Below are 27,592 nucleotides of genomic sequence, written 5' to 3' on the forward strand. Positions count from 1 at the left end.
GTAATTGCTTAGTATTCCTTTCAATGTGGGCTCTAAATCCATCCTCTCATGGAAACTTCCAGATGCCCAGGCATGAGGGTGAAATGCTTTCGGCATGATGAGGATTCTTATTTTTTGAAACCAGATGACAGATACAAAAGTTGGCAGCGCATCTAAAAGAAAACATCGCATGCAGAGGGGAATCTAAAAATACTGTAAACAAAAACTGAAAGACAACTTGGAATTTCACTTGAGAAATGTTGTAAATGTTAAAATAGTACCAGTGACTTCTTCCCCGCGCACAATGAAATTTGATGGATTTCTGCTGTAAGGGTTTTTTTTTTCCTTTTTAAAAATACTTGTGTCATTCTTTGCAAATTATACATATACATATGTATCTAAAAATAATGTGTGCCTGAGTATGTGTGCAGATGTGTATGTGTTATGTATATGTGTGTATATGTGTATGTATGCATGCATGTGTGTATGTGTATGTGTGTATATGTATGTTAATATAGGTATATATATGTCGATATATGAATGTGTGTAAATATACATGTATGTAAGTGTTTATATATACATGCATGTGTGTGTGGTTTATCCTACGATTTCCATGCAAACTCTGCATATATTTTCCAATCACGTCACCATCCCTAGATTTGCAGATCTGAGTAAACTGTCTGGGAATCTCTTATGCCGGCTCAGGGCAAGAGGTCAGCTAACAGCTTTGGTTCTCTCACTCCACTTTGAATCCCTTGAGGAGTTCTAGAAAGCACAGGTGTCTGGCCTTGCACCCAGATGGTCTGGGGCTGGGCCTGAGCCCTCACAAGCCTTGTGGATCTCAGAGGCTGTCCCCAGTGCCAGTGTCGGGGCTGTACTCTCCAAACCCCTGTGCTCATCCCAGGAAGACCCAGCCGGGCGTCCGCCATTGCTACCATGACTCTCTGTGAATGAGTGTCCACAAGGCCAAGCTGAATGTGGCGTCTGATGAGGAGGGGCAAACTCAGCTGAACTCAGAGCTGGATGAAACTAATGACAGAATGAGTAAATTATGGATTTGGGAAGAAAAAAATTTCCAAACTCCAACATATATATCATAAAACACTTCACATTTTTTGACAGAAGCATAAATTGTAAAGCCCCTGACTCATGTAGATGATAGATGGTGGAAGACATTAAAAAAAATGGTGACCCAAGGAAGAAATTCTGATGACCCATAAATTAAACACAGTCTAAGGGAACTAGGTGCCTGGCTCGGTCGCTGTTTCTAAGCGTGAGCAGGGAAGAGGTACCTGTCAATCACTGGAGATGACAGTAGTAAAGTGCAGACGGCTTCTTGTGAATGCATCGGACACAATATAAACTAGATAGAAGAGTTTTCAAAAATGTTCCTGGAGTGGCCATAAAACATAGAGCGCTTTCAATCATATCTTCAGATCATAGTCAGAATGGAGATGGTTGAAGGAAGTCCAGAAAAGAAGGAAATGAAATACAAGGTATGAAGAACCCATTCCAAGGGGCGGGGGGAGGATTCAGAAAGGGCCGCATATAAATAAGGGAGAGCGCGGTACATGATGATGACATGACTGGTGTTCACAGAGAATTGTCTCCTTTTCCGCCATTTCTTCTTTCATTCCTTCTTCCTCCTTTCCTTTCTCTTTCCTTCTGCTTTCCTGCCTTCTTCCTTATTTCCTGCTTCCTTTATTCCTTCCTCCTTTTTTCTCCTTCCTTTCTCTCCTCCTCCTTCTTTCCTTCCTTTCTTCCTTCCTTCTCTCTTCCTCCCTACCTCCCTTTCTCCTTTCCCCTTCCTTTCTCTCCTTTGTTCCTGCCTCCCTTCCTGTCTTCCATTCTTCATCCTTCCTGTCCTCCCCCTCCTCCTCCTCCTCCTCCCTTCTTTCACTTCCTCCTTCCTTACATCCAGCGTGTATTTCTGTGATCTCCTTGGCCTCAGGCATGCGCTCTGCTGGGTGGTTGGGTGGAGATTCCGCGAGGATTCCAGACAGTTACTAGGTTTACCCGCAGGGATCCTGCAGTTACTTAAGCAACACAGACGGGAAGAAAATAAACCCAGGACAGTCACCTGACACAGGCGTGTAGACTTGAAAGCAGGTGACAGGAGGGCGGGCCTTTGAAGGCCAGGGACATGCCCCGTCCTCTCCCCTGTCCCCTGTCCTGGAACGCCTTAGACACTGAGTACATGTGTGGTGAAGAGAGAATTCTGAGCTGGTTGTAAAAAGGGACCGGGAAACAAAGGTTCAGGCGGTAGGGAAGGGTCATCGTGGGTTACAGCTTCCGGGGGGCTTTGTCTGCGCCCGGAGTGGCTGCGGCCAGCTGCTTATGGTTATCAACCACTGGAAAGAGCAGTGAGGTTCACTCATTTAAGCTAAGCTATGCCACAAGTATCAAGTTCCCATTAGGCTTTGAGGAATTAACAGGGAAGAAAAAGAGCGTGACATCTTAGACACGTCCGCTTCAAGGTATCAACTCCTTTTGACATGATTATATTTTCACCAAAGTGGGGGTAGCTCAAGTGTCCAATTAAAATAAATCCCACCTGTTCTTAACAGGTGCCCAGGAGCAGATGGAGCATTGTATTTCTCCTGCACTGCACCGATGTCTCATATGCACTCTATATGTGAATGCTTTTGATGGAAATACCGCGCGTGCGAGCGTGAGAGATTGACACATACTGTACACTTTGGCTCTCTGATCTGAAATAGGAGACTATCGCCTCTCATTTGTTCTTGCGAGTCCCTTCCTAGAGAGAAACACGCGTCCTGCTGAAACGCTCTGATGTTATAAAAACCGTTTTGATCTATTATTTGATTGTCGCATTGTGCATCTCGATACAAAAATCTTAGCGTCTCAGAATACTGCTGAGTGAACAGAGGCGCTTCTGAGAAGCGTGGCCGTGGTTCTAAATGCCAGCCATCCTGTTTCATGGCCCCAGTCCTGGCTGGATTGCACAGGAGAGGCTGTGTGGATGGGGCGGTTCAGGTTTTATGGTGATGTGGTGATGGGGGAACGCCCCCTTGGTCCCTTCCTTTGAGGAAGAGCACAGGATGAGACAGGCACGTAAAACATGCAGCTGTTCCAGAGAGATGTAGCTTCCACCTGCAGGTGTTGGCCACCCCTGCGTGGAGGGGAAACGTGCTAACGGCGAGACAATATTCTGAGTAATTCTGAGGGGTTGTGGTTTGGAGGTGCTCCAGCTTTGCGGGCACGTGAAGCCGTACGGGCGTGAGAATTGCGGCACACTTGTAGCTATGTTGAGCTAACGGAGCTCTTTGGTTAGACATAAGCAGCACACAGAGCCATAAAAACAAACCAGAAAAAAATGATAGCTTCCCCATCCTCCTAAACAGGAATGTCATGACGTGGGGGAAAGACAACGCAACGGCAGACGAAAGCCCGATGCGTCTATACCTGTTCTACTTCTAGATGCTACTTTTTATTGACATGGTACGGCCTTCATGCATATGGTATCAGGCATACACCACGACACCCTTTTCTTTTCTTTTGTGTCGGTGGGGCTTGAACTCGGGGCCTGGGCGCTGTCCCTCAGCTCTTCAGCTACCACTTGAGCCACAGAGCCACTTCTGGTTTTCTGGTGATTCATTGGAGATAAGAGGCTCATGGGCTTTTCTGCCCAAAGGCTGGCTTTGAACCTCGATCCTCAGATCTCAGCCTCCTGAGTATCTGGGATGACAGGTGTGAGCCACTGGCGCCTGGCCCCTTTGGGTTTCTTAGAGGAGCAAGGCCACAGATAAGGTACTCTTGCTCCTTTCAGACAAACCAATTGGGGTAAACTTAGTACATCAACTCATACCGTGTGTCTCCCACGGATGTGCTGGACCTCCCTCCCATTGGTGGTTGACCTTGATCATCAACTTGAGTGGCTGGAGTGACATCTTGGGAGTGGGGCTAGTAATGCATGCTTTTAGATGTACTTGGCAGGATCCGCTGAGCAGGAAACCTTGACCTTGGACAGCCACCACCTATTAGGCAAGAGAGGAAGGAAGAGGAGGAAGAGCTATGGCCCAGGCTTGTTCGCTCTCTGAATTCCTGGCCTCCACGAGATTGGTAGCTCCGTCCACCATGCCCATCCACCACGATCCTCTTCCTCTTCCTAGCTCAGAAACCATGGAGCCCTCACGGTGCTCCACCCACACCATGAACCCAACCCCTTCCTGCCTCTGAGCTGCTCTCCTCAGTGTCTGACACTTGAGCCTAACACATGCACTAAATAAGGGGTGGCAATCTTCCATGCCCTCTTGAATTTCCTCTGGGAGATTTTCCCCTTGGTTAAGAGAGGATCAGAACGACTTTGGATTGTGTGTTTTCCTAAGACCACACTCCATCTTTACCCTTCGTGTACATTTTGGGAATTTTCTTGTTATGTGTGTGTGTATGTGTGTGTGGGGGGGGCGTTTGGTGGTGGCGGAGATGACGTCCTGATATTCAAAGTGAGACTATTTGAGTCTTCGCAAAGACCTGATGGATCGACAGTATTGGCTAACTATTGATCCATTTATTAAGCTGAAGAGATGAAATATCCTCCGTGCTTGAAGTACAGAGGGGGGAGGGGGAAGAAAAAAAGCCAAACTTAGCGAAGACAACTCGGGAAAACTAAATGAGGGAGAGAGACGCAGGCAGCCCAAGGTCAGGGCTTTTTCGGGGGGTCTGGGATGATGAAGTCCTCCCGGCAGCCACCGCAGCAGGAGTTCACAAGGTTAATTTGCTCTACGCTTCTGAAACCCAAAAGAGAAAATTTTAGAGGGCTATGAAATATTTTCTTGGAGGTTAGGGAAAACTTTTCAGAAACGAAGGAAGCAGCGGAAGAGAAGTGCCAAAGGTGATGAAGGAAGATATTGAGGGGACCGAGCCGCGGGGGCCGGAGCTGGAGGAAATATTAGCTCTCCGGGCAGCGCAATAAGCGTGTGGGACTGTTGCTGTTCGTTAATGTCTGCTGACCACGGGTCTAGAGCAGGAAAACACTCAATGCTCAGTCATCGGGGTAGTTGGTGAGGGGTTCTATCTCATGCTATCCATTGGAGAAGGCCGAGAACCAGGCTCGGAGAGACTCCTCTTTTCTGCCAAGGTGGCCGCCATCTTGGCACCATTTAGGCTGTCCTTTCTTGATCTTCCACAGTCATTTTAGAACACTGTGTGTGTGTGTGTGTGTGTGTGTGTGTGTGTGTGTGTGACATATAGCTGAGGGCCAGTAGAAGGACAAACTCAGCCTTTGTTACCAGGAATCCCCTCCCATGATCACGAACGCACTCCCTTTCCAGCCTGAACTCATTGCTGAGCGCAGAGTGCTTGGGACGTAGTCCTCACCTCTCCCACTGTTGACGGGAGGATTGCTTTCCGTAGGTAACTGGTGAGGGACACATTCACACCACAGAAATGACCTAACAGGCTTTTTCTTTTTTTTCTTTTCTTTTTGAATGAATCGTGTCTAGAAGTGTTACATCACAACCCATCTCCCCGGTCATTGCTAGGCCTGATACCTAGCCACTCCTTGATAACAAGCCGACTATGACATTAATGTCCCATGAGTAAACTAGTAAACCTGGGAGTTAAATCATCACCTAGTGATCTCCACGAGGTCCATCCCACTGCAGCGTCCTCCAGAGGTGTTCAATGAAGTGTGATTTTACACACTGCTCACCTGGTAACCTTTTAGGCAGAATGAGGGGGTACACACACCCTTTGTTTTGCAGCCCGGTGGCCGTGGGGGATGGGATAGACAGCTGTGTGGTAGTAGAAGGATGGTAACCCCTGTTAGTCTCGGATTCAATGTTTCCGTAAGAAAACAAAGATAGGCAAAACAGAAAAAGAGCTTTAAAAAAAATGGTAACCTCCTGACATTCTTCCAAGGGCTAAATGCTTTTCAAGGATTGTGATAACAAAAATTAATAATAAAAATCTATAATACCGACAATTTTTTCCAATTTTGCAAGGATTTCTTTTTTGTTTTACAGAAAATAAATGGACATTTTATTTGCACGATGCTTAGGAGAAGGATTTCTTGTCCCTCCACAATACTTACCTTTCCAAAAAAAAAAAAAAAAAACACAAAAAACCCCCAAAACAAAAAACCAATTGAAGTTATGAGGGCTCACTTTAGTCAACCCCAGAGTCCTAGGAGGAAAGCAAAATTAAAAACTAAGAACATAGGATGAGTTTTCTTCAGTGATGCTTGGGAGGCCGTAACGTTTTCTTCTTTGCTTGCCAAAATATGAGGCGTCGTTTCTACTTCCCCAGTTTTGTGAAGCATGCGGTAGAAAGACGCTCGCTCCTGCCGGCTCCTGCTTTGTGTGCTCTTGTGGAGCATCCGTCCTGCGCTCGCTGCGTTGGTGTCCAGCTGAGTCCCTGCAGAGTCAGCTGTGACAGCCGCCCCTCATTCCTTCCTCACATGGGCCGGTTACCCGGGAAGGGGATGTGAATGGAGCCTTAGAAAACGGGCCTGCCAAGCCCATACAAAACGATGTGGACGAATTCTTTTCTTTCTTGGGTTTCCTTTGGCTGAGATGGTCGGGACAAGTTGCTTGGCTGATATTTGGGGAAATAAAAAGCGTTTTCTACACTTCATTAAGGTTTAACAAGAGAACGGTTTGTACTCTGGGACCAGCCAGCATGGTGACCGTGGCCTCATGTGCTTCCAAGGAGCCTGGTAAAAATGTGCAGAGCAGAGGAGGGGAGTGGGGAGAGGAGAGAGGGAGAAGGCAAGGGAGAGGGAGAGAGGGGGAGAGAGGAGAGGGAGGAGACAGAGGGAGAGGGAAGGACACAGGTCTTCCTGAGACCGCGCCCTGGTAGGGGGTCTTTCCCACCTCATTCACAGTCTTGGGACCCCGTCTGGGCTGGAGGCTTGGGCTCTTTGTAAGGCCTCTGTGCATTACAGAGTAGAATCGACTATGATGGACCAGCCCTGTGCTTGCTTCCTCCACTCTCTCCCCTGGAGTCCTCTAGTGTTTAGTGCTCTAGAACATGTCATGGCCTTCTCCCAAATTTCTCCTGTTGCTGGGCAGGGAGACAGCTAGACAACAAGCAGGGGAAAGGTGGTGAACTGGATTATTGGGAAGGACGGTGGCTGCTGTTCTTGAAGGATTTCTGGGGGCTGGGAAGGTGGCTCAGTGGTAGAGCGCTTGCCTTGCATGCATGAGGCCCTGGGTTCGATTCCTCAGTACCACATAAGCAGCAAAAGCCACAAGTGGTGCTGTGGCTCACGCAGTAGAGCGCTAGCCTGGAGCAAAAGAAGCTCAGGGATAGGCCCTGAGTTCAAGTCTGGTATAAAAATAAAGGAATTCTGGAAAGGAGATCTGGGAGGGAGCTGACCTCAAGATCCAAGGGTAGCCACACGCAGCCCGGTGTACACAGTCCTGTAGGAAGTAAAGACACTTGTGTGAATGTTCGTGGTTGGTTCGAGGAAGAGAGAGAAGCCCCTTGGAGGTAGAACGGAGTTCAGGAAGGTTGAGCACAGGATAATAGGAGACGCCGGTTTAATTAGTTCCTGAAAGGCTGCAGAATGAGTGGGTTTAGATTTTATCCTCCATGTGACAGGGAAGGAGCGGTTTGCATCCTCTGGGAGTTGTGTTTCTTTTTATTTCTTTTTTTTCTTCTGTTTTTCCACGTGGCTCTCGTTGTCAGAGGTTGTCTTTGGGGTTCTGGGATCTGCGGTCCAAAATCGCACTCTCTAAATCTACCAAATTAAGGAGGAAAACCAAAGATGAGAATTTCCACACGATTTATCGACACTCCCAAATGGTGACTCTTGAATGGCAAATCTCTTGTTCTTTGTCACTTTCTTTATGTTTGGGCTAAAAAAAAAAAAAAAAGTAAAGTTCTTTTTTAAAGATGATTATAATAAAGACTTTTATTTAATGTATCAGAAATTACCCCATGATGAAGGTCCTAACTCCAAAGGGTGATTGCTAAAAGTCATGGTTTTATTTCCCCCTTGAAAGACATGCGCCCCATTTTCAAAGCACTTATCTTTGAAAGGGAGCCTGGAAGAGTTGAGGGAACTGGTGCTAATTAGGAATGACAAGCTGACTGTAAACTTCTGCCCTTTCTTCCCTCTTATTATGTTTCTCGATGAGTTTTATGCAAAAACATTGGCACAAATGCTTTCTTGTGTATGCAAACACAGATTTCAGTGCTGTGGACCTGATTTTTACAGCTCCATTTGTTCCCTATCTGTTCGTGGATGGAAAGTACAAGTGAAGCTGGAGATTGTTTCCATTAAGTTATAAAACCCCTACTAGTAAACACAGAATCCGCCAGCGTGTCTTTGCATGAAATAGCAGTTTTGTGGTGCCAGCAATCCAAGGTTGAGAAGTGGCGTGATATGACCTGACTCCTGGGTCTGCTCTTTATCCATTATATGATGATGCAAGAGAGACCCAGATTTCTGCCCTCATTTTTGGGGTGTGTGTGTGTGTGTCTGTGTGTGTGTGTGTGTGTGTGTGTGTGTGTGTGTGTGTGTTTTAATCTCTCTAATTGGTTTGGAAAGTATGATTATTGCAAAGATGTTTGGAAACAACAAGTTTCTGATGGTGGTTCCTAAAATGTCTTGGGGATCTCCATGAGGCTCATGTTTGCTGTTTTGTTCCGTGCTCTTTATTCGCATTCATTATGCATTCTTTGGGTCTGGCTTTGGTGTTTGAGTTTTGGATGGGATCCGACATGAAGTGGCGTCCACCATGTGAGCGGTGGAGGGCCTTTGGAGCCGGCCCACCAGCGTGGCGTGGGACGCAAGCGAATGAGCTGACATTGTCTGTGGAGTTGGGGGAGTCCCAGAGCCCCTGACTCCAAATGAAAGCAGGCCTTAGGCGTTCCCAGCCCTTGACAATGACTGAGGTTAACACCCGGGGGCGGGGAGGGGGTGAATAAGTGCGAGGTTTCCAGCTGCTGTCCCAGTGACAGACAAAATGCAGGACTAACAAGTCATACTTTGCCAGAAGGACCCGGTCCCAAGAAGCAAAGGGTAGAAATGGGAAGCACATTTCCTTTTTTTTTTTTTTTTCTTTTAGGGGATGTGTGTGTGTGTGGGGGGGGGGATAGTGGAAGTACGAAGGCTTGAATTCAGGGCCTCCTTCTTGCTTTGGGTTTTGCTTTTTGTTTGTTTGTTTGCTTAAAGTCTGCTGTTGTACCCCTTGAGCCACATCTCCAGTTCCAAGAACATTTCTTAATAGAGGAATAATGGAAAAAAAAAAACATAGGACATTTCTGCTGGGTTTTACTGATTACAAAGGTGAGAGATGTCTGAAGCAGATGTAATTGGAACCAGGAGTCAAGCATGGTATCAGCAGCAAAGTATCATGTGAAGAGGACTGGTAAAATATAAATTTAAGAAAATCAATGAAATCTGTCCACTTTCCTGTCCTACTATTCAAGAAAGCCTTCTGTCTAGTGCTTTCTATGAAAATGTATGGAAACACAAGTAGTAAGAAGAGAAAGAGAATAAAATTGGTTGGTTGACTGACTTTGCAAAACAAACAGGGGGACCAGAAGGGGAAATTGTTTTTAAAAATATAAGCTAATAAAGAGAGATTTCAGGAGGCGTGGAGGGGGAAAGGAAGTGGAGTTACGGGTGTTGGTGTCAGATCTGGGAAAGATCAAGGTTTGCACGATATTCAGAGAGTCTGTCTGTGTAAAGCGATAAGGACGTTGGTGGAATATCGTAAGATGCAGTTTTCCATTAACCCCTCTCCCTTTCTATATATACATACACTTGGAGATCTTTTCAGCACAAATATGTACATTTTTCTCCCATAAAATGGGAGTTTAAATTGTGTTTAAATTTTTTTCTCCTGCATTACTGTGCTGAGACAGGATCTTTCTAGTTGACAGGCTTATAGATCAAGGCTTTTGACAGAAAAGCTTAAGGCACTGTATCAATAAATTAGGTTATGCAGATAAAATAGGATACGTAAAGAAGGAATACATTTCCCTATTACTTTACCATAAAATAGGATCATACCTTATATAATGCTTTATAAGACACTTTTTCCTATCATATGCCTACACATGTGTAATTGTACATGCCTGTGTGTGATACATGTGATTATATGTGTGTATGGATGGATAGATAGATAGATGTCATTCTAGACTGTCTTTATGTTGTAAAAGTATTTCTTTTGGGGAAATACTGCCATTTATTGTTTAATTCTCCCATTACTGGACAATCCATCATTTCCAAATATTCTGTTGGTTTAAATGATGGTTCAGCAAATATCCATGGGGTGCAGTCGTTTTTGGATGTTTCCTGATTTGTTTTGTTAGCACAAGAAGCCAGGAGGAGAAAATCATTTAGAATAAAGGACCCCTCCCATCAGGCATCAGATCTTAAAATGCCAATATAATTGAGGCAAAACAAAGATAGAATCCAGGCAGCTAAAGAAAGAAGAGAGCTGAAGCAGAGGAAACTATGGAAATGAAACAAAGAAAGCCCAAATAGTGTTACAAAATAAACCAGAAAAAGGGCCATGGATAATTAAAACTCTTCTCTGAAGTTTGGACTGCTGTTAAATGGGCCAGGGAGGTGTCTGGAATAGAAGGCATGCTTTACACGTGTAAATACGAAGTAATTAAAAGGTGTCAACAAAGACAAGAAGGTTCTAGAAAAGATTCTAAGAGTGCCAGTAGGTAAGATCCACCGGGACCCAGTTTTCCCTGAGAATGGTTGCGAAGATTCAACTTCCTGGTTTCAGAAGGTGGTAAAGTTGGTGGTTAGAAATCACACATGCAAGTGGATCGATCGTGATCCTCTTCATCTTCGGTTCATGTGTCCGCTGAAATACAGAAAACCCAATCGACTAAGTAAGGCCTTGATCGCCAGGCTACAGTTAACAAGGTCAAAAGGGTCACCCTTAAAGGCCTTCTTGGTTAGTGATCCTTCACAGGTTTCTGCGAATGAAAGCAAGCCAAGGAAAGGGACACTACTGCACCTGGAAGAAAACACAAACAAACAAACACATGGGGGGACAGGGTTAGCACACTTGACGTGTGTGTGAATCGCCAGAGTCTTGTGAAATGCAGAGTGCTTAACTAGGCTTGGGATGGGGGTTGATGAGATCTATCTTCCTAAAAAACGGATACATCAAGGGACCAACTTTGGAAGCACTGGAGTACAGGTGAGGTGGGCCAGGGTCAAACGTGTCCGCAGAAGTTAAGCAGGTAATTTCAGTGATGGGCCACGGCCTGTGAAGGAGGCGGGCATAGCGGGGCTGGGGGTCTGGAGACAGTTTTCTTGTACTGGAAAGAGCAGATTGTGTCATTGGTCCTGTACTGCTGTGTGAGCTCATGTCTAAATAAATAAATATGTACATAACTTACATAACCTATAATGTGTACATAATACATACTCTATAACAATATATATTGGATAGCATCCTAATTTATGTTGACCCCAACTAACATGTTATATTTAAATAAGGGCCTTTCTAGGGTACATGGGATCATGCGTATGATATCTGTTTCATCTTCCCCTCGGTTTTGTGGTTTTTCCCCCCCCTTCTTTCTTCCCACCTTCTAGTCCCTAAGATGCTTTGAGCAGAAGATGCTGGTAAATAACTCCATCACCTTAGGGAGAGGTAGATGTTGTGACTAGCGGGGATAACCGGAGCCTCCTACTTTCAACATCTAATGCACCAATAAATTTAAATTGAGTGGATTCCATTTGGAAGCAAAGGAGGAGCAAGCTTGCCAGTCTGCAGGGTTGTTGTCAACAGCCATTCATCCCTCAGCCTTTCCTTCCTTGAATTACTTAAAATAGTTCACTAACCTGCGGACCCAGGATCAAACCAATGCCAGGACACAAGGAGTCCTGTAAACACTTTATAGAAGCGAATAGCATGCAGTCCCGGTCAGTTTATGCATCTTCATTAATGATTGCTAGCATAGTTCCCTCCCCCGCCCTCTTTTTCACTATGACTAACAAGTATCATCTAGTTATGAGAGGCCATTATACAAAAATCATTAAAACATGCTTAACTGTACTGTGTTAATTATGCAATGATAAATTATTCTTTATTTCTTCATTAACAGTATTGTAGCAGTAGAATTAGCATTGTTTGTTCCTTTTTGGGGGAGAAAAAAATCATTAATATTAAAAAAATGAATATTCTGGAAACTCAGTGTTGTGGAATGACAGTTTTAATTTGATTTTTAAAATCCTATTTGCGGATCCCCTCAGCTATAAAAGTTGAGCCATTATGTCACTGTAATTACGGTGGCTGTTTATTCTCTCCTTCCCTGGCTTTATCTGGGTCGGTGTTACAGACTCGGGGCTGGCATTGGACTCAAAAGACCCGAGGAGGCTCCTCAATCTTCTGCTAAATTGAATCTAATAGTACGACTTGAATCTTTTCCCATTCGGGCTCCGATGTTGAATCATTTCATTGTTGAAGCGTAATAAACTCTTCAGCACGCAGGACTCAGGAGCACTGGGCACTCTGAGAGGCCAGAAATATTCTAAGTAAATGTGTGTGTGTGTGTGTGTGTGTGTGTGTGTGTGTGTGTGTACATATACATATGTGTGTATACATATAGATATATATCTATATGTATGTATGTATGTATGTATGTATCTATCTATCTATCTATCTATCTATCTATCTCTATCTTTGCCTTGTGGTATCAGAATCTCAGCATGCAAGTTAGACATCATCTACCGTACCTAACACAGAACAAGTGGTCATGGAGAGTGTGCCCCTGCCAGCTTAGGGTGTGGAGGGAAGGGTTTCTGGCTGAATTGTGTGTGACCATGTGAGGTGACCTCCAACAGAGCAGCAGCCACGTCATCTGGGGCTGGTTCACCCTGCCTGGAATGCTAACTCGGAGAGCTTCCCACGCCCCAAGCCTCTCCGTCTGCAGAAGATCAGTGTGAGTTTGGAACTGGGGTTCTTCCAACAGGGAGCAAGTACAAAGGTCAGAGCAGTGTCCTTAGGTCAGTGGTGCTCAGATCCTGGTCTCGAGGGTGGCAGCATTCCCGGGAATCTTTCTGATGCTCTCTCTCTTACACACACACACACACACACACACACACACACACACACACACACACACACACACACACACTCACACACACGTCTCCTTTCTATCTTCTCTGTTCCCTCCTCTCTCCTCTTGCTCTTTCTTCTTTCCTCTCTCTTCTCAGGTGTGTCTCTCTCTCTCTTCTTTCTGTTTCTCTGTCTATCTGTATCTGTCTCTCTCGGTCTCTCTCTCATACATATACACATCTACATATCTCTCTCCTTTCTCTCCTCTCTCTCCTTTCTATCTCTCTCCTCTGTCTCTGTCTCTCTGTCTCTCTGTCTCTCTGCCTCTCTGTCTCTCTCTCTGTCTCTCTCTCTGTCTCTGTCTGTCTCTGTCTGTCTCTGTCTGTCTCTGTCTCTCTCTGTCTCTCTCTGTCTCTCTCTGTCTCTCTGTCTCTCTCTCTCTCTCTCTCTCTCTCTCTCTCTCTCTCTCTCTCTCTCTCTCCTCTCTCTCCTCCCTCTTCTCTGATCCTCAATCTATTGACTGAGAAACTGTGAGGAGACCGCCGTGGGGTTTTAGCAGACATCCGGGTGATCCTGATGTTTGCTCAGGTTCCAGAGCCAGGGAATGAGGCCGGGCGGGGAAGGGGACAGCGGGAGCCCGGCGTGGAGCTGGAATTCCTTGCAGAGCCTCTCTAGCCGGGTGGCTTGTCTCCTCTTCCGTCCCCCTCTCCCCAGTGGTGAATCAGCTGGGGGCCTGCTCCTCTCAGCCTCGACGCAGGGGGCCATGCCTTTAACAAACGCCAGTTTGCTCCACCATGCTCATCCTCACGCTCTACCGTCCTGGGCGTGAGGGCCGCGTGGATCGCGGAGGGAGGCGGGAGGCAGAAGGGTCAGGGGCCACGTCTCCATGGTAGAAACAGGTCACCAATAATGAATGGAAATAGGAAGGCCTTGATATTGATATCCTTCCAAAGAAACAAACAAACCAACACCAAACCCTCCGGGGAATCTTCCCCCATGGGGCTCTTCCCTCCATGCTCCCCCTGGACTGTGTGTGGATATGGCCCGTACTGAACGCGTCTGCAACTGTGCTAATCTGAGAGATGCATGTCTGATCTCTGTGAAGAGACAGCGCCATCCCCTGGGCTGGCTGTGGCTACAGAACATTCCAGAGCAACAGCTACAGTTCCGGGTGGGAGGCAGACAGGGCCCCTACCGGGCCCCACCTCCCAAGAGTGGCTTGACTTTGGGCCAGTGGCCTGCGGCTTCTCTTCTTTAAAATGAAAGTGAAATTTCCCATTTGATTTTTAAATGTAGTGCAGAGTTATTTGGGGGTTGTATCATTGGGGAAATTAGAAAAATCTAAAGCAAGGATATTCTTGATCTTATTGCCTGGGAGGTTAAGATCTCCGTGGTAAAGATCACATGTGTGTGCTGTGTGTATGTGTGTGTGTGTATATGTGCATGCATGCATGCATGCATGTGTGAAGTATGCATTCCTGTGGACATGCCATGAATGCATGTGTGATGTGTGTGATATGTGTGGTGTGTGGTATATGTATGTGATTTGTATACATGTGATATATGTATCTGTATATGTGTGTATGTGTGGGATGTGTGCATGTGTGTGACACGTGCAGGTGATAATGTGTATGTGTATGATGTCTATGTATGGTATGGCTGTGTGATGAGTATATGTGTATGAAACATGTGTCTGTCTATGTGATGTGTATATATGACATATATTATCTGTGCATTGTGTGTATTGTCTGTATGTTGTATGTGCATGTGTCTGGGTATGCATGTGTAATGTGTTATATGTGCATTGCATGTGTGGCATGTGCACACGTGTGATGCTGTGTGTATCTCTGTGTGTAAAGTGTGTGTGTGTTTGTGCGATGTGTATGTGACACAATCCAGGGGCCTCTCTCATGAGTTTGGGCCTGGCGATGGTCAGACTCGGCACGTCAGGCACAGAGCAATGACAGACATGGGCCTGCGTGTTCCCCCTCCCCAGGCCTGGTGGAGCTCCCAGGCGCGGGGTCTGGGGAGACAGCGTGGAGGCCGTGCAGACCCGGTGGTCGCTTGGCCAGCTCTTGGTAAAGGGCCACGGCTGAGGGGAGGAGGACGGGGGGGGGATGGCTGAGCGTGGGGGAGGGCCTTCTGATGGGTGTCCTTGCCTCCATGCCCACTTCTGCGGAGACCTGACCGGACAGCCGGGTTCTAGGAACTGTGGTGAATCATTGCCTTTGCATCGGGCACCGTCAGACTTCATCCCAAACAGTCCATAAAACAAGGCGGTTATCAGCAACCAGTGCTTATGTCCCCCAGTCCTGGGGTCTGGGGGTGCAGGCTCAGGGCTGGGAAGTCCGCGTGTCCTCACGTATCTGGGGGGAGAGGGCAGGTGGGGGAGGGGCAGGCGGCTCCATCCTGCCTCCTGAACCAGGCTGCAGATCTCACTCGCCAGGGTGGCGTGGCTCTCTGCGTCTGCGCATTTCCCGGAGGCCAAGGCCCTTCATCCCCCCTCGAAAGTGGGGTTCCAGGGGACGCATTCGGGTCACACAGAAACATCAGACCATTGCAGCTCTTCCTACCATTTTATTTTAAAGAAATGAACAAGCACAGCTAGCTTTGTTAGCACACGTGTGTGTGTGTGTGTGTGTGTGTGTGTGTGTGTACACACATGCACGTGCATGTGACCAGACAGGCATCCTTGTTTGTGTTTGCTAGAAGCAACTGGTCCGGTCCTCCTCCAAGTACGGACCTTGTAAGGTGAGAGGATTCCTGATCTCCTTTTGCATACAGGGGTAAGGAGAGACTAAGACAGGACTCAGAATTCAACACAGGGAGACTTTTAATCTTGCTCACACATAGCAAGAAGAGTTCAAGCCGGAACGTGCAATATGGATATGTATTCACAAGTCCAGCTCTAGAATACTGTCCCCCCCACACCAGAATGAAAAGAAGCAGATTGACCCAAAGAATTAAAAGTGTGTTTTACTTCACCCGTGGAAGTCTCCATATTCTGCCTACCCATCACGCTCGACATGTCCTCCTTGGATTTGAATCTCCATTCTGGAAGCTTCCCAAGAGGTAAAATGATGCTGGTGGAGCCCCAGTGTTTATTTCCAAATTATTTAATATTCTATCCTGTCCTTCACACATGCCAACCTCTCCTATTCGGGTACAATTTGTTAAAAACAAAAAAAAACTCTACGAATGCTGTGTAATTCGGCTCCCTTTTCTGCAGACAGGGAAAGCAACATTTTCTGAGTTTGTAGCACGTCTTTGTCGGCTAGGACCAGACCTAATGTGGAATTGCTCACCAGCAGAATGCCTGTTTCAAACACGGCCTTGTGCGGGGCAGGTTGATTTTCCTGAAGGATTAGTGGGAAATGGAAAAGCTCCATGTTTCTCTTCTGCATACGGCTATTTGCGGAAAGAATCAGAAGACTGATATTTGGCTAGAGGACTAGTCTAGAAGCGTTCACAACTTATGTATTAATGCGATTGACCTCGGGGAGTAGGGGGGTCACGCTCTCTCCATACCCTCGGCTGTTATTCATTTAATTTTCAGATGCGGATAGACGTAGTTGGCATGAGCTGGCCGTTGACTGCCTATGGAAATAGATCCAGGTGTGATTTGGGTGGCGGGGCCTTTTGAGGGGTGCATTGTACACCTGCACACCAGGCTGGGTCACCGCGGCGGGTGTGGGTCATATCTTCCCTTCCAGCCTGGAACCTAGAACGGCCACGCCCCATAGTCTCTCCTAATATGGACTCACGTGAGTGCCAGCGTGGTGTGTCTGACCCTGGACCCCTGCAGTGGGTTCTCCTCCTCCAAGAGGAGCTGCCCCCCGTCCCTTGGCCAGGCGCTGCTGTACCTGTGAATAGGATTTCTTCGACAGTTCTCACCATTTGAACCTGTCATGCTGTCCGCATGCGTTAGTGCCACACGGTGATACCTCAGCTTTTAGGTGCCGGGTGAGATGGAAACTGAGTTAATGGCTTTCCAGCCCGCTATTTTATTACATCACAACTTCTACGGTCACAGTTAAGACATCTTCCTGTTAAAAACGAGGCCATGTGGATCTGGAAGGATAGTTCTGGGTGTGGAGGGGCAAACCTGTAATCCCAGCTACACAGTGGATCACAGTCTAAGGCTGGCCAAGGCAAAAGTGTCATGGAGTTCAGGTGGTGGAGTACTTGCCTAGCAAATGTGAGTCTGAGTCCAATCTCCAGTATCTGAAAAAGGGGTGTGTGTGTGTGTGTGTGTGTGTGTGTGTGTGTGTGTGTGTGTGTGTGTGTGTGTAAAATAGCATAGGGAAGATGCCAATTTTAGAAATAGGGCAGGGAAGATGACAATTTTAGGGGGGCTTTGCTAGACATATTCTGAGATACTGGGGGCATGGGACTGAGTGTGGTATTTTCCACCAATGCCACTTCAAAGTCAAGCAACCTTCTGGGCTTCGAATACGTGAAGCTGTCTCTAGTCAGCTGCGGTGGAAATGGAAAACTGATTCTACAGGTGCGCCCAGGGGTCTACACGTCTGAGTTCAGAATTACAGTCAGGTCTCTGAGCAGGAGCGAAGAGTGGGGACTGGAAAATAGTTCAGGGTCTTTCTACATCCCATCTCCATACAGCTCCCTTGGTCTCTTCTTATGCCGCCAGCCTGCTTCTCATTCTGCATATCCAGGAGTGTCTCACAGCATCTGTGAAACTCGGCCGTCTCTCCTTTAGGAGGAAACATTTCCATATTCCCAGAGAAACGGCCCACTCTGCCCACCTTGGGGTGTGCTCGTGGTAACTTGCGCACTAGGATGGGTGGTCCTTGTACTGAGACCCTGGTGTAGCAGGGAGTGAGCCTTATCTGCGCTCAGGTCAGACTTTGACAGAGTGGATGGGGGGTCCCTGAACCAGAGACCATGTCTTACTCTTCTTCCTGCTCACCACCTTCTCGAAGGTTCCTACCAGTTGGAGGGAGAAGAACTTGGCAGACAGAGGAGGACAGAGACTGAATGAAGTCCATTTCAGGGAAGTCTGACTTCTTTCCTGCTTCCACCAATTGAACTTCTCCTCTCTGTGTCTCTTTATTACAATGATCATTTATCGTGATTGTGAGATGGTAAATTATCACTAATCATCTCAAGAAGAGGTGAAAAATTCCCCTGGAATGAGTTTTAATTTAAATTTAATTTTTGTTCTCAAATCACTTAAAAACACTTGGGGATCAGGGGGAAAAAAGTGTGTATGTGTATGCGTGAGGCGGGGAGTTAACCCAGAAAGAGAGGTCACAGAATTTAACCTTGATTAAGAGTTGCGATTCATTCGTTTTTATTTTGCAACATCATATTACTGAAGATAAAATTTAACTGTCTAAAACTTGGATAAAGAGAGCTAGAGGGTTTTTTTCCCCTCTGTTGTTCTTGTTTTGTTTTTGTCTTGTTTCTTCTTCAGTATATGTCTTTGGGAAGGGCCTGGAAACAGGGACAGAAAGTACACAAATGCAGCAGTGATCCTCACTGAACACTGTTGAAAATCACACACCTGTAGAAATCGACAACCTGTGGATGGGGAGGGGAGGGAAAAACTGGAAGAGAATGAGGGAAGGGGTGACATTGTCTCAAAAGAAAGGTCCTCACGACCTGACCTATGTAACCGTAACCCCTTGGTACATCACCACCAATCACCTGGCTGAAATATAGAGGTGGCTTCTGGGTTTTGAGAAGGAGGAGAACATTCCAGCACATAAATTAAAAGGATCAAAATACCAGCTACATCCTGCCTAGTAATGATCATTTGGGGAGGGGGGAGGGAAACCCAAGCAAATCATGACGGAACAGGCATCTGTTGGGAATGGTTGAAATCATCGGTGGCCCTTCCAATGGTGGCTACAGAAATGACATTGCTCCGGTTGGTTTTTTTTGTTTTCATCCCTCGGTATATTTTGAGTTGTTTCTGCCCTGTGTCATCAACCCATCCCGCTGGCCAAATCAACCTGTAACTCTTAAAAAAAACATCCTGCTGTTTCCATAAAGCGTTAGGAAGTGGTGCGTGGAGCACAAGATATGTCATCCCACTGATGTCTGGGGGAGGTATCTTACAGACATCTGCTTCTCGTGCATGGCCCTTCTTTCATTCGTTTGTCCTCTGGGTCAGGAGCTGGGGTTCCCAACAATTCTGATGACTTGGGGTTTTCCGGCGACCTCTTTTGAGGACCAGGATGCATTCCTCAACCGTGGCTTTCTTTTCCAACTCCAGGAGTTAAAGAGTTGTGTGTTGTTTGAAAGTAGGGTTTGGATGACTTCTTTGAGCCTTTATTCGTTCTTTCCCTCACAAGATCGAGGCCTCCATTTTTTTTTTTTTTTTACAATCAAAGGCAGCGAGGAAGCCAGGTTCATAGCAGTACACAAACATGCCCGAGCATGAGGAAGGGAACTGTCTCCTCCTCTCACAAATCAGAAGCCACCTTTCTATTTCAGCCAGTTCAGCAGGGCTGTCTCCCCTGGAGGCTGGCATCCGCACGGGAGCCCGCAAGGCGGTGCCAGTGCTGTCCTATTACACAGCAAACCCAGGACACTGGCATTTCCTTGAGCCTCAGTAATCGTGGCCTGACCTTCCTTGTGAATGACAGTGCTAATGGTTTTACGGAGACACTGACGTACCTCGTTGGGGGTCATTAGGAAACGGGAAGATGGAGATCCATGATTTTGAGCTTGATGCTATCTTCTTATTTTTAAGTTCTCATGGGCCTGTCTACTGGCCTGTGCAGTTCCCAACCTTCTCTTTTGTGTCACCCGTGGACTTACAAGGAAGGCACAGCCATAAAGCACGGGCAGGACGGGGTGGTTGTCTTCTCTGGGATTTTGATGCTGAGTTACATGAAGCACCGGCATGGGATGGGTGCAGTCACTTCCTAGACGATCCCATGTCCAATGCTCATGGTACCCCATTTTTCCATAAGGCAGGTCTTGCCATCAAGGGGGCTACCAGACCTGATCTCCCCACACACGTATGTGTGGGGGGGATATTCAACTCTCTTCAAACCCAGCGAAGGACACCTCTGTGCAGAGTTGGACGTTAGCCATAACCTTACCTGGGAAGCCCTGACTCGGGACTGGCTCTTTGGAAGTGTGTTCCTGTAACGAAGGACTCAACCATGCCTCTGACGTCGAAGCTGTGCCCAGAAAGCTGTGGTGGGGCGGGCAGGCGGGCGGGCGCCCTCTGCTCCTTCTTCGGGTGGGAGGAAGGCGCTCTGCTTCTCCCCTCATTAGGTTCAGAGGCTGCAGGCTCCTGGGTTGGCTCCACTGAGCTCAGCGTGTTGGGGAGGGGAGGGGGAGAAGGTGGGAGGGCCTTTCTGGTTGGGGTAACACCGCCGATGCCTGAAGGACAGCCATCTGTTCACTTGCTCTCTCTAGGAGGCGCCCGGGAAACCGGAGGAGGGCAAGGGATGCCAATGTGAGCCGAGGCAAAGGAATGGGACATAGTTGGGATGGGAGGAGTGGGGGGGGAGGGGAGGCCCGGAATGAGACCCAGTGTCAATCTGATGTAGACTTCCGCCCATGCATCACGATTCACATAAGAATGCATCTGTAGGTGCCCTGTCACGGCAAATATCTAGACTCGCTGGGAGGTGATCATCCTCAGACTCCTGATTAGGACTGAGAACGTAGAAACACACCTTATCCCACAATTCATAATTGATTTTGGCTTCACCTTCACCATTTCCATGTGCAAACGGCTGAGCTTTATCTTATTTTATTTATTTATTTTGGCAGAACCATGGAGAGAGCAGAACACCATTGTGAAATTTCTGGGCAGGAAGAAGGAAGGCTTGTTTTTTTTTTTGTTTTGTTTTATTTTTATCCCCGGACATATCAATAGAATCGCACAGGGGAACAGAAAGCAAATAGCCTCTGACCTCTTATTTACTAGTGTATTAAATTACCACGGGCACTGTCTTCCACTTTTGTAGATTTTTAGGCCAGATTTTCGAGGGTCTGCCCAGGGGTCACGGGGATATTCTCTCTCTAAATATTTTGGAGTGTGTTTGTGATCAGAATTGATCTTACACGTTCTTGGGAGAAGACACTGGAAACATTAGAGAGAGTTGGTTTTTCATATCCATGCGTCCGACCCTTGCTTTGGGGGATGAGCAGGTGAAGCATTTCCTTTAACCTGGCTCAGCTTACCACAGACATCTGTATATTATGCACAGACATCTGTATATTATGCACAGACATCTGTATATTAACTTTGTTGGGTGCTTTCTATTTCTTGATGTTTAATGAATTAAATTATATTTTTGTTACCTTTAGTTGTACCAAGGAGTTACAAATCAGCTCCTGAGTGCAATGCATCTTGTAAACAATTTCTTTTATTATCTTCAAGTAGTTGTGCAAAGGAGTTGCCACCCAGCAAAGCAGTTAATGAATTCCGTTCATCTTGATCAGTATCCCCCTCCCTTAACCTTCCCACCCATACCTCGCAACCTACCCCTTCCTTTACTTCTCTTAAATTTAATATAATGCATCGTGATCAATGCCACCCCTGGCGTCATTCCCCATCCCTCCCAACCCATCCCCTCTGCTCGATCTTCTTAATTTCATAGGCTATGCATTAAATGCTCTATTTTTGTGTAAAGGTGGTGAACAGAGGGGTTTCAATCACATACGTAAGGTAATGAGTACGTTTTTGAGCAGTATTACCCTCTCCCTCATTTTCTCCTGCTTTCTCCCCTCTAACTCTCCTCCCCCCGCAAGTTGTAAGGTTCATCTCCAACATAGTGTCTAGTGAGTATTGCTGCTACATTGGTTCACCCCTTCTCCTGCCATTTCTGTGATTTCCCCTTTCCCTTCCCCCAATCAGATAAACTTACATACAGGACAGATGGTCCGGAAATCAAAAACACAGTGACAACAGGGCATGAACCAAGGAAAAGAAAGAAAGGGAGAAAGAAGAGAGAGAGTGAGAGAGACAGAGACAGAGACAGAGACAGAGAGACAGAGAGACAGAGAGACAGAGAGAAAGGAAGGAAGGAAGGAAGGAAGGAAGGAAGGAAGGAAGGAAGGAAGGAAGGAAGGAAGGAAAAAGAAATAACTTCAAACAGTACCTTATATAAAAACCCCTTGTTCCTTTCCTTGGAGTTCATTTTAATCAGCTTCATTTTATAGGGTCATATGCACCTAGCTAATGAGCTATTTTGATCCTCTGCTAAGGATATCATAGACATATTAGTAAATAAATAGTAATCCTGGAGGGGTTTCACACACATGAAAGGTCTCTGTGAATGCAGTTTTTAGGTTGCCCAGACTCTGGAGAAAAAGACCACATTTGAGAGAGTGCAGGAAGGGTTATGCATTGTCCATTTTGTCTGTTTAAGCGAAGACACCTGGCCTCTGCGATCTTTTAAGAAGCTGGACACTGGGGGCTCACGTCTGTCATCCTAGCTACTCAGAGGTTGAGATCTGAGGATCACAGTTCAAAGCCAGCCCAGGCAGGAAAGTCCATGAGACTCCCATCTCCAGTGAACCCTCAGAAAACTAGAAGTGGAGCAAATGTCCAAGCCCAGGGTGTGGCCAGAGATTGATGAGGAGAACAGGACCTGGAGTACTCCTTACCCAGAGAGCTGTCTGTTGTGCATCATTCACACAGGCACCGTAATGCACATGCCTGTACACACGATCCCACACGGGCGTTCTGAGATGTTCACGGTGAGCAGCGTTACAGCTCAGGGCATTCGTGAATTAGACAGCGGCTCACAGGCAGGATCTCTGTAGTCCGTGTGAACTCTCAACTCTGTTCCAGGCGGGAGAGGGGGATGGGACGGAACGGAGCGGATTCCCCGCGTCACAGAGATGCTCTCCATCCGGTGATTGCCCCTCATCACTGGCGGGAGAGGTGGAGGCCTGGGGGAAAAAGAGTAATCACGTAGGTTGCCGTCTTTCCAACCGCTCTGAGGCCATCTTAATGACCTCTTAGAAGAAGCAAGCTCTAACGCACGCGTCTCCTTACGTGAATTGGTGGCCTCCGCTCTGAAGGACCAGCGCGCCATTTCCCCTCGTGGGCAGTGAATTCACGTTGCTGAGGGATGGCCGTCCCACATGGGGGAAGGTAGGGTCAGGAACGCCGAGGAGACAGTAAGAATAAAGACTGGAGCTAGGGTGGTGTGCACCCATCACCGCAGGACTTGAAGGGCTGAGGCATCCTGAGTTCAAGGCTAGCCTAGGCTACTTAGCAAAATCATGCCTTGAGAAATATATATAAGTTATCACTAGAGCAATGAGTTGCAAGCATTTCCATGATCGCCGCCCTCCCGTCCTCCGTAACTACATAGTCAAGGCTTCTTCTTTTCCATCAGAGGAGTCTAAAAAAAATCGAATTCTTCTTTCGCCCCTATGTGATGTGGTTATAGATGACGCAGCTAGCAGCACTCTGGGAAAGTTGCTGTGAGACCGTTTTAATGTGTATCAAAAACCCATGAAGTAGAAACTGTGATTCTTCTCCCCCTTCCCCCATTTTTTTCGCTGATGGAGGAACTAAGCGTAGAAGAGCCAGGAGTGAGCTTTGACGGCAGCTGTAGCCAGAAGGTGGTCATGGCGTGGCAGGGCTCTGGGAGGGCCCGATGCTGTGTGTCCAGTCTACGGCATGGATTCTCTCATGCTGAAGTGATTCACTGGAACTGACCGGCCAGGGTGGGAGGCATCAATGAGAAGACACTGGCTTCACACTGAGCGCTCGAACTTCCCGTGCATCTTCCCAGCAGGTCCCAGAGCCTTTACCGCCAGGTCTCAGAGCTCTAGACTCCCATGGTCTTCTTGCTGTTTTCTATAGCACTGTTGTCCGGGAACTGATGCTAGACGTACCATCTTTCTCCACCGTCAGTTGTCAAGCAAGTGTATTTCCGGTGGTTCCGGCCATATTTGTTAACGTATACAGACAGTGCCAATGAGGAAAGGATCCTAGGGCTGCAGAGGTTGCTCTGATTTGGAACTACAAAGCAGGGGTGACTTGTCTGATGGCTGTTGGCCCCCATGCTGGCGGGCGTACAGTGTAGTGCTTCCGTTGACAGAGACAAGCCTGGTACAATGTGGTAAATAGCCAAGAAGAGAGCAGAGGATTTGCAGCCCCCGGATCCGCGCCCCGAGTGTCTCCTGACATATTGAGGCAGTGAGCAACAGTAGCCCGGAGGAAAAAAAAATCATTATCTGGGCTCCGGGTTGTATTTTCCATTTTAATTAAAATGTGTATTTGTCCATTCTGTCCAGGCCTTGGCCCTGTGGCCCATGTGCTTTACATGGCAAATGAAATCAATAAGAGCCTATCATTTGGAGCTGGGAGACGCCGCATGGCTTTATGGTTATTTGCTGGGCAGAAGGCTCCTGTTTTCTGAGTCGTGCCCGGCATATGCACGTCCAAGCCAAGGGCGTCAAGTGACAGGCGGCGGTGCGGCCTTGCCAGCTCCTGCCTTAGAAGGTTTCTTCCTCCCCGCTTCCCCTTCGTAGTCTCTGCTCCTCCCCACGCTTCCATTTTCCTGTCTCTGCACTGAGTGTCTTTGCCAGGTGGGCGTCAGCACGGCGTCGGCTGGTGAGCAGGTGATGGAACCTGTTAACTGTGTTATCAGCCTTTGATTCTTCCCAGAGGGTTCTCTAGGAAGATCGGTGACCCAGTGTGTCCAGACGCAGACCCACAGACGACAGAACGTGATTCGGGGTTTTGTTAAAGGCTCAGTTTATAAAGAACAACAACAACAAAAAAAAAACGAGGAAGGGTTGGATGTGGTGATGGGTGCCTTGAATCCCAGCGACACGGCAGGAGGAGACGGGAGGATCCAGACCTGAACCTGTCTCAGGGCAAAAACTTGAGTCCCTCCCTGAGAAAAATAACTTAGAAGCAGCAGGGGGGAGAGGGAGAAGAAGGCCGAGGCCCCGAGTTCAAACTCAGCCTTGTGAAAAAGTACGAAGAAAGGTATTAGAAGATTGTTGAGATGTCAACAAAGAACAACAAGGACAACACCTTATCTATTACTTTTCTTCCGGCCTGTCAGTTGATGTGTTACTCTGTGAACCATCCATAGTCATGATCAGCTCCACTGTGGTTCCTTTCTTTCTTTCTTTCTTACTTAATTTCTTTTGCCCCCCCCCCCCGGTATTGGTTCTCTTTCTACCCCTTCTACAGCAAACTGTCTTTTTGATATTTTTGTTAAAAAATGTAATTAAAGAAGGATTAAAATCAATTTGGCTTGAATCGCTTCATAGCGAGATCGCGCAGAATTACCCCGTCATCTGTTGACATCCAGAAAAATCAAAAGAGGAGGCTTCGTTGGTTTCCATTTTATGTTATTTTCATTTCTTTTACTACAGCTCCTCCCCTCCCCCTTCACTCCAAACCCAGGAAAGCGGCGCTCACTAACTGCGCCGCCTCCTTCTAGTTAAACGGGTGGTTTAAAAGCATCTGTGCGGCGTGTGTAGAGACATGGTGCGGGCCGGGGCTGGGGGGAGGGGGTGGAGATCTGTCTTTCTCTTCATGGGTGCTGTCGATTGAGAAGCCGCCGCTGCACGCGTTTGCTCACCCGCCTTGCGTTTTTCTCCTCTGCTTGTTCTCAGGTGTGCGGGGGCCACAGGGGCCGGGGCTGGCCAGCCGGAGGCGTCTGACCTTGTTCTCCTGACCATGGACGTGAAGGACCGTCGCCACCGCTCGCTGACCCGGGGCCGGTGTGGCAAGGAGTGTCGCTACGCCAGCTCCTCCCTGGACAGCGAGGACTGCCGCGTGCCCACGCAGAAGTCCTACAGCTCCAGCGAGACCCTGAAGGTCTACGACCACGACAGCAGGATGCACTACGGCAATCGAGTCACCGACCTGGTGCACCGCGAGTCCGACGAGTTTCCCAGACAAGGTAGGTGGGCTGCCCCGCCCCCCGTCCCACCCACCCCCATGCGGACATGCCATCCCCCCCCACGGGGCCTGATCCCTGTCCGTGCCAGCCGGACCCTCTGCGGTTCTGGTGGCCTCTGCCTTTGGAGATCTGACGCGATGGGTTTGGATTTGGACAGAGCTGAGGCCACGCCCAAGCAGACCCTGGGCTCTAGAACACGTATTCCCGAGAGAGAGCTCTGGGGAGGGTGGCAGGGTGGGCGGCCTCTTCCTGGAGACCACTCTCCGGGACCCATGCCAGCTCAAGTCTCTGCTGTGTGGTGCATTGGTCCTTGGTATGTACAGATAGCCAGGCTTGGTGAACCACACCTGTAATCCCGGCTACTCCGGACGCAAAGACAGGAGGATCGTGGTTCAGGGCTGGCCCAGGCAAAGTCACCTCAAGAACCTGCCTGAAAAATAAATAAATAAACACAATCTAAATGCAAAGGAGCTGAGGTATAGGTTCGGGTGGCAGAATGCTTGCTGAAGTAAGCTCAGGACCCTGAGATCAAGGCCACACACACAAACAAACGGAAGCGCATTGGTTAAGAGTTACCTGAGGTGAGCGTGTATGATTCTGCAGACTATATGGAATTTATGGGTTGTTAAGTCTGAGTTACTATGTTCCCTCTTGGTGTTTTGAAGTGTAGGTGGGCACACTTATCGAGGGAGCTCTCTCCCTCCTGCGTTCACCAAACCGTAAGCCTGTGGTAGGATAGTGGGTGATTCCAGGGGGGGACCTTTTCCTCCAGGCATGTGGCCGGCGGCCGGCTCCTTGTGGTTGGTGTCCCTGAAGAATCCTCTTATCTCTGCCCCAGCATTATCGCAAATGCACCCGGAGGAAAAGCAGTGCTGGGGCGGAGCCTAAGGCTCAGTCCCTCACCCCTCCCTTACGACCAGACCTCGGCGAGTTATGAACGGATGCACACTCTGTGGTAAACGCTCAGAAAGGGGTCACTCTGCCCATATCCTGGGTCTTGGCCCAATACTGCTAGGTGATTGTATCCTTTATCTTATAACCCTGGTGTTGTACTTGCTCTGAGTTCTTAGCTGTAAATACTACCACGTAATGAGCTACCTTACCTCAGGAGTCCAGCCCTGTTTCCTTAGCTCCTTTACATTCTTAAATGACTTCTACCTTCTCTCTCTCTTTTTTTTTTACAATTTCATAGAAAACATACATCTGTATATGACTGATCAGCATGATGCCCAGAATTTATAAATCTACAGTATAGAGATTAATCCGAAAACAAGTTTTATATATTCCCTTTTATGGCTAGCTCCTACTTTTGTATTTAACAAAGGCACTGAGGAAATCAACAGAGAGACGCTTACAGTCGCTCCCATGGCCAATGCAGATCCTCGGCGGAAGCAATCTTTATTTGATCTTTGTTCTCATTTTTTGAGTTATCTTCATGGAAATGAAACACAGACCTGAACGTCTAGTAGGTGACGGGCAAGGAGCTGCTGGAAAACTTGTTCCAGATCAAAATACCTTTGATAAGGGAATGTCTTCAACATGTTTTATTTTGTTTAGTGCTCACCTGTGCCCCAATAGCAGATAGCTGAAACTAGGGGGAAAAGAAAAAAAAAAAAAAGGAACAAGAACTCTCCTCATGTAATTAATAGAGAGCCCTTGAGTGTATAATACGGATGGTTTGGGACACCTGCCTCTTCTCTTCTTCCCGCTGAGATGAGATCCTTTAAGGCA

General features: G+C 47.5%; 1 protein-coding gene across 6 annotated transcripts in view; it reads left to right on the forward strand.

The window, feature by feature from the left end:
* Tenm2 (teneurin transmembrane protein 2) overlaps positions 1 to 27,592 on the forward strand; it is an 856,557-nt gene that overhangs the window by 201,996 nt on the left and 626,969 nt on the right. For all 6 annotated transcript variants that reach the window (XM_069993966.1, XM_069993969.1, XM_069993971.1 and 3 more), the window contains exon 3: positions 25,572 to 25,861. In XM_069993966.1, coding sequence (XP_069850067.1) covers positions 25,636 to 25,861 — 226 coding nt within the window. In that variant the 5' untranslated portion in view covers positions 25,572 to 25,635. The remainder of the gene's footprint in view (positions 1 to 25,571; positions 25,862 to 27,592) is intronic.

The sequence above is a fragment of the Dipodomys merriami genome, unplaced genomic scaffold (assembly GCF_024711535.1).
Source record: "Dipodomys merriami isolate MVZ:Mamm:240054 unplaced genomic scaffold, mDipMer1.0.p SCAF_44, whole genome shotgun sequence".
Lineage (NCBI taxonomy): Eukaryota > Metazoa > Chordata > Mammalia > Rodentia > Heteromyidae > Dipodomys > Dipodomys merriami.